This window comes from Vipera ursinii (assembly GCF_947247035.1).
Source record: "Vipera ursinii genome assembly, chromosome: 3".
Lineage (NCBI taxonomy): Eukaryota > Metazoa > Chordata > Lepidosauria > Squamata > Viperidae > Vipera > Vipera ursinii.
This window is the reverse complement of record NC_139516.1, coordinates 1,200,712-1,213,431: the sequence shown is the minus strand read 5'-3', so window position 1 is coordinate 1,213,431 and position 12,720 is coordinate 1,200,712. Positions and strand designations below refer to the sequence as shown.

The 12,720-nt window shown below is 50.9% G+C and overlaps 1 protein-coding gene and 1 long non-coding RNA gene across 3 annotated transcripts in view; both read left to right on the top strand.

Moving 5' to 3' along the window:
• RPRD1B (regulation of nuclear pre-mRNA domain containing 1B) overlaps positions 1 to 12,720 on the top strand; it is a 40,549-nt gene that overhangs the window by 19,766 nt on the left and 8,063 nt on the right. The window contains exons 3-6 of the mRNA XM_083360966.1: positions 864 to 997; positions 3,823 to 3,935; positions 6,347 to 6,473; positions 8,012 to 8,187. Coding sequence (XP_083217092.1) covers positions 864 to 997; positions 3,823 to 3,935; positions 6,347 to 6,473; positions 8,012 to 8,187 — 550 coding nt within the window. The remainder of the gene's footprint in view (positions 1 to 863; positions 998 to 3,822; positions 3,936 to 6,346; positions 6,474 to 8,011; positions 8,188 to 12,720) is intronic.
• On the top strand, positions 4,479 to 6,133 carry LOC310639376. Of its 2 annotated transcripts, XR_014492283.1 has the most exons (3): positions 4,569 to 5,185; positions 5,386 to 5,683; positions 5,724 to 6,133. It is a non-coding gene; the product is annotated as an uncharacterized lncRNA (long non-coding RNA). The 2 variants fall into 2 exon arrangements; XR_014492282.1 differs by having other exon boundaries at positions 4,479 to 5,185; positions 5,386 to 6,133.

Sequence of the window (12,720 nt, the reverse complement as noted above, 5' to 3'; positions counted from 1 at the left end):
GGTGATCTAGTCACCTGGTCAGGCAGGAAATCCTGGCCTATACCATTTCAGACAAATGCTTGTCCAGTCTCTTCTTAAAAATCTCCAGAGTTGGAGCATTCACAGCTTCTGGAGGCAGGATGTTCCACTGGTTAATGGTTCTACCTGTCAGGAAATTCCTCCTTAGTTCCAGGTTGCTTCTCTCCTTGATGAGTTTCCATCCGTTGCTTCTTGTCCTGCCTTCGGGCGCTTTGGAGAAGAGATTGACTCCCTCTTCTTTGGGGCAGACCCTGAGATATTGGAACACTGCGATCCTGTCCCCCCCTCGTCCTTCTCTTCGTTAAACCGGACATCCCCAATTCCAACAACTTTTCTTCATATGATATTAAAGATATGTATGTATGTATATGTGTGTGTTTGTATATAATATCAACTATTCTATTTCTATCATCTGTTATTTCTATTTATTCCATTCCATTCCATTCCATATTTTCTATTCTATTCTATTCTATTCTATTCTATTCTATTCTATTCTATTCTATTCTATTCTATTCTATTCTATTTATTCTACAATCTATTCTATTCTATTCTATTCTACTCTACTCCTACTCTATTCTGTTCTACTCCTACTCCTACTCTACTCCTACTCTACTCTACTCTACTCTACTCTACTCTACTCTACTCTACTCTATTCTATTCTATTCTATTCTATTCTATTCTATTCTATTCTATTCTATTCTATTCTATTCCCTATTCCCTATTTTCTATTTTCTATTTTCTATTTTCTATTCTGTTCCGTTTTCCTCCTTTCCAGCCCTAGACCTCTTTGGTAGCAGCTGTTTCTGATCCTGCTTTTCACGCTGCCCTTTCCCCCCACCTGGCAGGGAGGCAGACGAGGGCTGCAAGAAGCCCTTGGAACGGCTGCTGAACATCTGGCAAGAGCGGAGCGTGTATGGCGGGGAGTTCATACAGCAGCTGAAACTGTCCATGGAGGACTCCAATAGCCCCCAACCCAAAGGTAAGCCCTCCGCTCCTTTTCTCGGAACTCTTCGGGTTACAGGTGGTCCTCGACTCACGACGATTCGCTTAGGGACTGTCCGAAGCTGCAAGGGCGCTGTAAAAAAAGTGTCTTACGACCGTTTTCCACACTTAACGACCGTTGCATCATTTCCCCCCTCCCCCCACAGTCACATGATCCAAATCCAGGCTCTGGGCAACCGACTCGTACTTATGACGGACGCAGAATCCCGGAGTCACGTGATGCCCTTTTGGGACCTCCTAACCAGCAGAGATTCTCTTAACAACCGGGTTACTCAACAAACTGCAGCCATCAGTTGCTCTTCTCTGACGATGTTGCCCAATTTGGGCAATGTAAGGTCTACAAGGAAATAAGCTCGGGGGGCACCCAGCGTCCCTTACGGCAGGGGTCCCCAACCCCTCCTCCCCCCCTGGGTCCGTGGACTGATACCGGCCCGGGGCGTGCCAGCGACCGGTCTGCAGAAAGAAGCAAAGGCCCACCCGTGGGGTGCAGGCGGCACACAAAAGCTTTCCCCACGGAACTGGTCCCTGGTGCCCCAAAGGTTGGGGGCCTCTGCCTTACGGGAAAGGCTGGTCCAGAAGGATGCCTGCTGCGGACCTGAGGCTCTGGCTTGCCCAGAAAGGAGGCACGGAGGGGCGCTTTGCAGATGCATTGCCGTGCGTGGCACCTCCGCCGATGCTCGGGAGAGGGAATGGCCGTAGAACAGCTGGCTTCCCCTTTCCTTGGCGCTCTGCAAGGCAGCCGGGCACCCCGAAGCCCTTTGCGGAGGGCGGCAGCTCCCTGGCCAGCTGGCGCTTCGTCTCCCCTCGCTGCCGCCAGCTGCCGCTGCTACGGCTCCTCTTCCGGGCCTGCCCCCTGGCGTCCCTTCTCCTACGCCAGCCGGACTCCACCTTTCGCACCTGCCAAAGCGTCCCATTAATTCTCACGTGGGGTTTTGTGGGGTTTTTTTTGGGTGGGGCAGGGTGGTGTTGCCTCCTGCAGAATCTCTTGAGGCTTTGAATAATGGCCGGAAGGCTCCCTTACTGGTTTCTCTGGAATTGCCAGCTCCCGCTGCTGGGCGGCGGTGTCTTTGCGGCTCCCACGGTGGGCGAAACTGGGCTCTGCAGCTGCCGTTACGCCAGGCAGGGGGTTCTGCAGCGGCTTCAAGCAGGAGGGTGTGTGTGTGTTTGTGTGTGTGTGTGCACGCGCAGAGCTAAAACGAGGAATTAAAGTTAAGGATCCTTCCTCTCTGCCTCTCCCACCCTGCACTGCCCAGCCCTGGAGGAACGTTTTCCGACCGGCTGGGTCCTGCTCACCTGTACAGGTGAATCTAAAGAGGGAGGAGAAGCCCAGCGGTTGATTTGACGGGGCTGGGCAGAGGCCTTTTTGACCTGGCCTGGCCTTTTGGCCGTGGGGGCTTTCTCATCTCCTATTGAAAGGACAGACTCCAGAGCCCTCCCTAGCTTTTGATTTTGGCTGGGAACGATGTATAAACCCGGCCAGTTGTGACTTACGGGAACCGTGGCTTGAAACTCACGTTGTGCAGTGCGGGCTTGCTCTTCACGTAGAGCAGTCTGGGTACCTGCCTCTGATGCTTGACTCGTCTTCCATGGGAGTAGTAAATATCTGTGCTTTGACTTAACCTTTCTCCTTCCTTCCTTCCTTCCTTCCTTCCTTCCTTCCTTCCTTCCTTCCTTCCTTCCTTCCTTCCTTTGTCTGTCTATCTGTCCATTCCATCCCTCTGTTCGTCCATCTGGCTGGCTGGCTGGCTGCCTGCCTGCCTATCTATCTATATCTATCTATCTTATCTATCTATCCATCCATCCATCCTGTCTGTCTATGTATCTGTCCATCTCCATCCATCTCTGTCCGTCTGTCCATCCATCCATCCATCAACCCACCCACCTACATACCTACCTACCTGTCCGTCCATCTTCATCCATCCATCTCTGTCCGTTCATCCACCCACCCACCCATCTCTCTCTCCCTCTCTCCCCCCTCTCTCTCCCTCCCCCCTTCTCTCTCTCTCCCCCCCGTCTCTCAGCCATTTTTTGGCGCCTTTCCTGAAGGCCAGGAGAAATGGGGCCTGCTTACCTGTGTGAGAGAGTTCCACAGGGCAGAAATATGCCTGAAATCTGTGTAAGGGGCAGGAGACCCGTGCCAGGCTTGTATTCCTGCCCTGGGGGTGGGGTGGGGTTTTTTTTTTTAATCCCATTTATATCCCGCCCTTCTCCGAAGACTCAGGGCGGCTTACAATCTTAAGAAGCACAAATCAATGTGCTTAGCAATAGCCTTCATTCTATCTATATGCCTGCTTATTAGGGCTTTCACACACACACACCCCAAGCGGCATTATTACAGAGTCAGCTTAATTGCCCCCAACAATCTGGGTCCTCATTTGACCTACCTCGGAAGGATGGAAGGCTGAGTCAACCTTGAGCCTGGTGGGACGCGAACCTGCACTAATTGTAGCTTGGACTAGGAGACCTCCAAGGTCCCTTCCAGCCCTAGGATTCTAGGATTTGATCCGATTGGATTGGCCTTGGCAAGTCGCACGGCAGAAGTAAGGGCTGGGTGAGTTTCTGATGCTTCTGGACCTGAGTGAGGCCGGGCTCTGTGCAGTGTCGAAGTGAGCCCCGAGGAGCAGCGAAGGTGGGGGTGGGGGAGTATGCTGTGTCTTGGGCACTCCCCCACCCACCCACCCCCGGTCGATGAACTGCTTGGGGTGGGCAGTTGTGCGTGTGTTTGTGCGTGTGTGTGTGCGTGTGCAATTGTGCCCCTTTTGATTTTGCCAGCACCCAAAAGGGGTCTTTTTCCTTCCTCAGTTACAGAGGAGAAGAAGTCCCTGAAGAGGACGTTTCAGCAGATGCAGGAGGAGGAGGACGACGACTATCCCGGAGGCTACTCCCCACAGGACGCCAACGCCGGGCCCCTGCTGGTACACTGGGGAGAGGGGAGCCACCACCAGGGGGCGCCCTTAGCAAGGGGATCCCCTTCCTTCCTTCCCTCCCTCCTCCTCCCTCCCTCTCTTTCTTTCTTTTTCTCTTTTTCTCTCTCACTTTCTATCATCTATCATCTATCTATCTTCTATCTATATATTCTCTCTATCTCAATATCTCTTTCTTTCTCTCTTTCTTTCTTTCTTTCTTTCTTTCTTTCTTTCTTTCTTTCTTTCTTTGCCTTTCTTTGCCTCTCTCTCTCTCTTGTGCCATCTGGGTGGTTGGACTTCCATTCCCATAATTCTCAGCCAGGGTTGGACCTTGCAGCTGATGGGGAGTAAAGAGGAGTTGGCCGAAGACCCCTGGAGGGTAGTGGAGATGGGAGAAAGTGCTCCACTTGCTCCAGGCCCTTTAATGGAAGGCTTCGTGCATGACCTCTCTCTGCGCTCCAGATAAATAGACGGACAGATGAAGCAGGTGATTAGAGAGACAGATGGTAAATGAAAGATAAAGAGAGAGAGGGATAAATCAGATGATAGCCAGTCAGGAGAGGTATTTAATTAGCTAGAGATGATAAAGATAGATAGATAGATAGATAGATAGATAGATAGATAGATAGATAGATAGATAGATAGATAGATAGATAGATAGGATGGATGGAAGCGGGGGGGGGTTATGTGTGCCCATGTGTGCGTGCCCTGGCCAGCCATTTCTGTGGCCTGCTGGCCAAGAGCCCACAGCCCAGTACCCATAGTTTGGGGACCCCTGCCTTAAAGAACAATCAAAAGTGAAACCAAGACTGGGGTTCCCTCCCAGAGGTTATAATGTTACAAAGTTGAACTTCCCACCCCAGTAATATGTCAGAATGTGGATACTTGATAACCAGCATAGGTTTATGATGATTGCAGGGTTTGTGACCTTTCCAGCTAGCTTCAGACAAGCAAGGCACAGCGGAGGTGAGCTGGACTCACTTAATGAACATACGATTCACTTAACAACGTGATTTACTTAACGTGAAAGGAAGCAAGAGATCGCGAATCCCAGTCCTGCTTTAGCCTGCAAATCCAGCTGGGTGACCTTGGGCCGGTCCCTCTCGGCTTGGCCCACCTCACAGGGTTGTCGTTGTCATTGGGAATAGAGGAGGAGGAAGGGAGAATCTTAGTTACGTCGGCCACCTCGAGTTATTTATGAAAATAATTGCCGAGATGGAAGGAGTGAATGAATGAACGAACGACAGTTGTGGCAAAAAGTCCTGAAGTTTGGCGTGGCCACGTAACGGCTGCCCGGCTTAGCAATGGAAATTCTGCTCCCGATTGTGGTCATAAGCTGAGGACTCCCTGTCTGTCCAAGAGAGCCCATCCAGGAAACCTTAAACTGGATTTTCAAAGCGAGCTGCTTCCCTGGGAGGAAGGCTTTTTAGCAAGCGTTGGCCTGGGCAGCCCATCCGAGCTCGTGAAGCTTGGCTGAGTGTCACCGGGAGAGGTGTCGATGCAGGCAGAGAGAGGGCCGCCCCCCCCCCCCTTCCCCAATTCATCTCTTCCTGCCAGCAAGAGCAGTGAATGGGCGGGAGGGCTGGCCTCCGGAGGCAGGGGGCGCTCCATCAGCGGAGGCCTTCCCGAGGAGACTGGGCGGCCCTCTCTCTGGAATGGCCTAGGCCAGGGAGGTCCGAACATGGGAGCTTCAAGACTTGTGGGCTTCAACTTCCCCCACCCCCCCAAAAAAAAATGGAAGGAGAGGGAGGGGGAAGGTAGGGAAAGAGGAAGGAAGGAAGGAAGGAAGGAAGGAAGGAAGGAAGGAAGGAAGGAAGGAAGGAAGACGAAAGGAGCGAGGGAGTGAAAGAAAAAGGAAGGGAAGAAAGAAAGGAAAAGAAGGGAGGGAGGGAGGGAAAAGGAGAGGAGGGAAGGAAGGAAAGAGGGAGGGAGGAAAGAGGAAGGAAGGAAGGAAGAAAAAAGAAGGAAGGGAGAAATGAAAGCGAGGGAGAAAGAAAAGGAAGGGAAGAAAGGGAAGGAAGGAAGGAAAAAGGGAGAGGAAAGGAGGAAAGGAGAAGGAAGGGAAGGAAAGAAAGAAAAAGGGGAAGGAATGGAAAGGGACTCACAGAATTCTGGGAGTTGAAGTCCGCGTCTTAAAGTTGCCAGGTTTGGAGACCCCCCCCCCCGCTCTAGGATCTTCTGCCGTGAGCAGGGGGGTTGGACTAGAAGACCTCCGGGGTCCCTTCCAACTCTGCCACTCCGTCATCTGCACGGGCAGCGCCAGCCAAACCCTCCGCCCTGCGTGGCCGGGGCGCTTTGGTTCCTCCTGGCAGCGCCGTCTCGGGGGCCGCCCCCAGGCGCTTTGGGGGAGAGGCTGTGTGGGGAAGCCCCAGCGCCCACCTTCTCCTCTCTCTCCCCTCCCCTCCCCCCCCCCCGGGCAGGCCGAGGACCTGATCAAGGCCTTGCAGGACTTGGAGAACGCGGCCTCGGGCGATGCCACCGTGCGGCAGAAGATCGCTTCCCTCCCGCAGGAGGTTCAAGACGTCTCGCTGCTGGAGAAGATCACAGGTGAGCAACTCTCCTCCCGGGGCCAAAACCGCTCGCTTGGATGAGCCGAGACCGAAAGGGTCTCAGAGCGACGGGGGGTCCTCAACTGGGCCAACTTCCAAGACTTGTGGACTTCAACTCCCAGAATTCCTCAGCCGGCAAAGCCACACCCCCACCCCGCTTCCTCCGAAGCCATGTTGGCAGTTGGGTCTGTTGCGATGCCATTTCAGATCGACCCATCGTATGGGAAGTCCTCAACTTATCACAGTTCACTTAGTGACTGTTCGGAGTTACAACGGCACTGGGAAAAATGACTTATGACCGTTTTTCACACTTAACACCCTTGCAGCATCCCCCCTTCCCCCCCCCCCGGGGTCATGTGATTGACCTTCAGACGCTTGGCAACTGACTCGTATTTATGATGGTCGCAGCGTCCCCGGGGTGTGTGTGTCACATGATCCCCTTTTGCGACCACCTGACAAGCAATGTCAACGGGGGGAAGCCAGATTCACTTAACAACCGGGAAACTAATTTAGTAAGGGCAGCGATTCACTTAACAACAGTGGCAAGAAAGGTCGTAAAAATGGGACAAAACTCACCTAGCAGATTTCCCGCTTATCAACATAAAATTTTGGGGCTCCGTTGTGGTCGTACTGTGTTGGGGTGCACAGCGTTGCATTGAGAAGCTGAGCGGGGGCCAGGAGGCAAGAAGGAACACACACACACACACACACACACACACGCTCCAGGCTCCCCATTCCTGACACCGCGAGCTGCCCTTGGACCAGCTTTTCCCCCCAGACTCGACCGTTTGGCACCCTTGTTTGGTGATAAAATGTATATCCTGGCCCGACTCACAGTGGCTCTTGGGGCTGACAGAACTAGAAGCCCAAGTCAAAGGCCAACGAATCTCCTCAACCTCTGATGGCAACAGTCGAACCAACCAGTGTCCCCCTCGGCCAAAGCAGGTCTTTGGCACCTTTTGAAAGAGTGTCCAAGCGGGAGGCCAGTGTCACCTTCCCAGGGGTCATGTTCCTCAGAGAAGGAGCCACTCTTGGTCCCTCCAGAGGGGCCTCCTTAAGTGGGGGAGACCCATAACATCCCCTGCTCTTGGTGGGCCAGGTGGAAGCGACTGTCCTTCAAACAACAGAGAAGGTCCTTCTTGGTCGCACCAGATGGACCTCCTTAAGAGAAGGGATCCGTAACGTTTCCAGCCTCCCCGCTCTGCTGGGTCCGCTGGGCGTAACTGGGAAAAGAGGGCCCTTCAAATAAGAGGGAGGGGGCCACCACGGAGAAGGCCCTTCTTCTTGGTCCCACCAGGTGGGCCTCCTTAGGAGAGGGGACCCCTGACATTCCCTACCTTTGTGCTCTGCTGGGCTGGGAAAAGATGGTCCGTCAACTTTCTCAGATTTTGCATCAGGTAGAAAGTTGGCCAAGGTTGCAAAACCCTCTGTGGGCATCCTTCCCTCCAGGCGAGCGGCCTACCGCTTCTCAGCAACACAAAAGTGTGTGTGTGTTTGTGTCCTCCCCGTAACCTGTTTTACTGCTTCTGTGCGCAGACAAAGAGGCGGCGGAGCGCCTGTCGAAGACGGTGGATGAGGCCTGCTTGCTACTCGCTGAATACAACGGGCGGCTAGCTGCGGAACTGGAGGACCGGCGCCAGCTGGCACGCATGTTGATCGAGTACACGCAGACCCAGAAGGACGTGCTGACGGAGAAGGAGAAGAAGCTAGAGGTGAGCGGGGTGCCCTGCCCTCCCTCCTAACCCCCTTCGCCTTCTGGGCACAGGTGGCCTCGGTGTAGGGCGAGTTATGCACACACATACACACACCCACAAACACACACACTCCTTGCAGGAGCACACCAGTCTGGGGAAACGGACTGCCTGGAGCTTCTCTAGGGCTTGTCCTTGAGCCATCACGACTTGAGAACCTGTGGACTTCAACTCCCAGAATTCCTGAGCCAGCTCTTAAAATTGCCCTAGATTTTATTTTATTTATTTATTTATTTAATTAGTTTTTTATACCACCCTATTCCCGAAGGACTCAGGGCGGTTTACAGGGCAACATATAAAAGACAATATAAAATTAAGATAAAATAGAATTAAAATGAATTAATTATAGCCCAAACAATTAAAACAATGTTTAAAAAAGCTTAAAACCCCTTCAGTCCAGTTTTGAGGGACACAGCCTGATGACCAGGAAGAAGATGCAGTTGCTTCTTAACCCACCATTTGTGCTTCTTGTTCAGTCTTAGAATAACCGAGTAGGAGATTTTCTACCCTGTTCCCACGAAAGTAAGACTTTCCCCCAAAATAAGCCCTAGCTTGATTTTTATGGGGCGGGCCTAATATACGCCCTACCCCCAAGTAAGCCCTACTTTTGGGGCAAGGTGCACACCTAAAAGTCAAGCTGGGGTGGGGGCGTGGAGCTGCCACACGTGCCCCGCCAGCCCTCTCCTGCTGACCCTCTCCTTCTGCGGCATCTTCCACAGCCAGGCCTGCATTTCTCAGTCACAGGCCTTTCCGGAAGGCCTCTGCAGCCGAGAACCGAGCTATGGATCAAATACATAGCTCGGTACTCAGCTGCAGAGGCCTTCCAAAAAGGCCTGACTGTGAAGTACAGGCCAGAATTCAGCTGCTCCTTTAGCCCCAGAAGAAGTGGAGCCGGCTGGGCGGTGTTGTCGGTGCCGGAGGTAAATATGAAAGACACACACATCTCCAAAAATAAGACCTGGTGCCTCTTCTGGAGTAAAATAAAAATAAGACCCAGTCTTATTTTCAGGGAAACACGGGTGGTCCACCTGGCTGCTCGGGCAGGAAACCCACTACTATTTCTTCCCTCCTTCCTCGTCCAATCTTTGCGCAGAACTTTGCAGACGGACAGGCAAGTTCATTTTGCCTCTGCTGGGGGGTCAGGAAATTACAGATTGTCCTTGAGTGACGGCCACCATGGAGCCCAAAATTTCTCCTGCTAAGTGAGACATTCGTTACGTGACATTTTACGACCTTCTTCGCCACACCTGCAGCTGATAAGTCAGTCACCGGTCGCTAAGCAAATCCGGCTTCCCCCGGTGACTCTGCTTGTCACACGGTTGCAAAAGGGGATCATGCGATCTCCCCCCCCCCCCCCGAGACACTGTGCAACCGTCATAAATCCGAGTCAGTTGCCAAGTGTCTGAATTTTGACCACGTGACCCTGGGGAGGCTGCAACGGTCGTAAGTGTGAGAACTGGTCCTGAGTCCCTTTTTTTTGTGCCGTTGTAACTTGGAACAAATAGTTGTAAGTGGAGGACTGTTGTGGGATGGATGGACAGCTGGCATTAACAGACCAACATCAATTGTTTTCAAGCGGGTTAAGGCCTCACCAAATCAGGGAAGCCTCTGGATATCTTGCGATAGCCCCAGAACTTAGAAAGGATGACTTCGCAAGAAAGAGGAGTGAGTGCAAGCGTGGAGCCAATTTCCAGCAGGCACCGTATTTAAACATGCTTGGGGTAAGAACATGTCCATTGTATCAGTGAGAGTCCTAGTGGACAATCCCTTAAATATGAGCCAGCCGTGTGCTGCAGCTGCCAAAAAAGCCAACACAGTGCTAGGCTGCATTAACAGAGGGAGAGAATCAAGATCCCGTCAAGTGTTACTACCACTTTACAAGGCCTCGGTAAGGCCACACTTGGAATACGGCATCCCGTTTTGGTCACCACAATGTAAAAAAGACGTTGAGACTCTGGAAAGAGGGCAGAGAAGAGCAACAAACAGGATAAGAGGTCTGGAGGCTAAAACGTACAAGGAACGGTTGCTGGAATTGGGCATGTCTAGTTTAACGAAGAGAAGAGTGAGGGGTGACAGGATAGCAGTCTTCCACTATCTCAGGGGCTGCCCCAAAGAAGAGGGAGTCAAGCTATTCTCCAAAGCACCTGAAAGCAGGAGAAGAAGCAACAGATGGAAACTAGTCAAGGAGAGAAGCAACCTAGAACTAAGGAGAAACTTCCTGACAGTTAGAACAATTAACCAGTGGAACCACCTGCCTCCAGAAGTGGTGAATGCTCCAACACTGGAAGTTGTTAAGAAGAGACTGGACAGTCACTTGTCTGGAATGGTATAGGGTTTCCTGCCCGGGCAGGGGGTTGGACTAGATGACCTCCAAGGTCCCTTCCAGCTATTATTATTTAGTAGTAGTAGTAGTATCAGTATCTGAGAAGAATTTAAAAGAATAAAATCAAACTCGAAGGGCACGTGGCTCGGTGGACCAGTGGCTCTTTTTCTGCCATCCGTTTTCTATGTTGCCAAGCAATTCTCCAGCTATCCAGTGATTCAAATAGCTAATTCTCGTCTTTCTCACTTAACAAATATTGACAGATTTTAGTAAACGTCGCTAAGCATGTTTGGTGTTTCAGTATATAAAATTCGCCCTTCGAGTTGCTTAGGTAGGATGTCTTCATTTCGAGATTTTCATTTAATAAATCCATTTCCCCGAACTTATTTTTTTAAAAAATCGTGACTCTTTGACTATCACTTTTAACTTTCACTAGCCAATTTTTCTTTCCATTTTTGTCTCCTTATCTAGCTTAATCTATTGTTTTATTTGTTTTTCTTTTAAAAATGCCGTGTCGGAACAGTATATCTCAGAAGGGCTGCTAAGCAGGTGACTGGCTGGCGATCTGAAATGTTAAAATCCGGATTTAGAGGTTGCTGCCGACCTCCAGCATTTTCTTGGCCAGTTGCAGAATCTGGGTTGTTCCTATAAAATGTCTGTATGGTTCCCTGGTTGGGACCGCTCTTCCCAGGCCTGAACTCGCTCCGGCTGAGTGAGAGTGTGTGTGTGTGTGTGTGTGTGTTGCCGAAAAGGAGGGCTAGAGCCGCCTCCCTAAACCCCACACAGAGAACAAAGGGGCCAGGAAAGGACGTGCAGCCGTTTAGTCTTTGGGCAACCAGACCAAGAAAAATGTCAGAATAGAATAGAGTAGAATATAGAATTAAGAGTAGATCAGAATACAATTAGAATAGAATAGACTTACAATGGAATGGAATGGGAATAGGAATAGAATTAGTATTAGAATAAGAATAGAATTAGAGTTGAATAGACAGATTGTAGAATAGAATAGAATAACAATAGAATTAGAATAGAATAAGAATAGAATAGAATAATAATAATAATAAACCTTTATTGTCAAACATACAGGCAGTCCTCGACTTAACGACCATTCATTCAGTGACCCAGGGCCTCTCCCACCCCCTGAGGCAGCCCCTGCTCTGCCTAATGACTGGAGTGGGGGGAGCCGGGATGTCGTGGCTGGGCGTGCCTCTCTTTACTACAGGACGGAAATCCTGGGCTAGGTTGACTGCTTGTGATATAGCAGTGTGCTATAGTAAGCCGAGGGCCACTGCTTCACCACAGCTACAACCTAAACTCTCTAATTCTGGGCTCAGTTCAGTAAAGGTAGTCCTTGGCTCATAAGAGTTCGTTTAGTGACCGGTCAAAGTTACGCCGGCCCTGAAAACAGTGATTTGCAATCGGTTTTCTCACGACCGTTGCAGCGTCCCGTGATTTATGTTTAGATGCTTGGCAGCTGACTCCTATTGATGATGGTCGCGGTGTCCCGGGTGGGTGACACATGATCCCCTTTTGCAACCTTCTAAGCAGCAAAGGCCACGGGGGAAGCCAGATTCACTTAACGACCGTGTCACTCACCTAACAACTGCAGCAATTCGCTTCCCAACCGGGGCGAGAAAAGTTGCAAAACGGGGCAAAGTCCACTTAGCAGTTGTTTCGCTTAGCAACGGAGCTTTTGGGCTCCGTTGCGGTCGTACGCCGAGGACTACCTGTGTCCATCACGTGGAAATGTGATGTCGTAAGTTGAGGACTACTGCTTTACAAAGCAGCGCCCTAATGATTGTAATCCTGGCGCTCAATTGACTACCTCTGATGTAATGTCGTAAGATGAGGACTACGGCTTTACGACAGCTGCCACATAATGGACCGTAATTCTGGGCTCCGTTGACGACTACCTCTTAACGTAGTGACGGAATGTCGTAAGTCGAGACTGGCCACGGTGTTAGCAGATGGGTGCATATACGCACCCTGCAACTCCCCATTTATTTATTTATTTATTATTGGGACTTATATGCCGCCCTATCTCTCGAAGGACTCAGGGCGGCTAACAACAGTAACATATAATAAATACAGAAGTTAAGATAAAAAATTAAAATTAAAGGCCTCTGTACAATAAATTAAATTTTATCCCATACCTTCATTGGCTTCCTGTG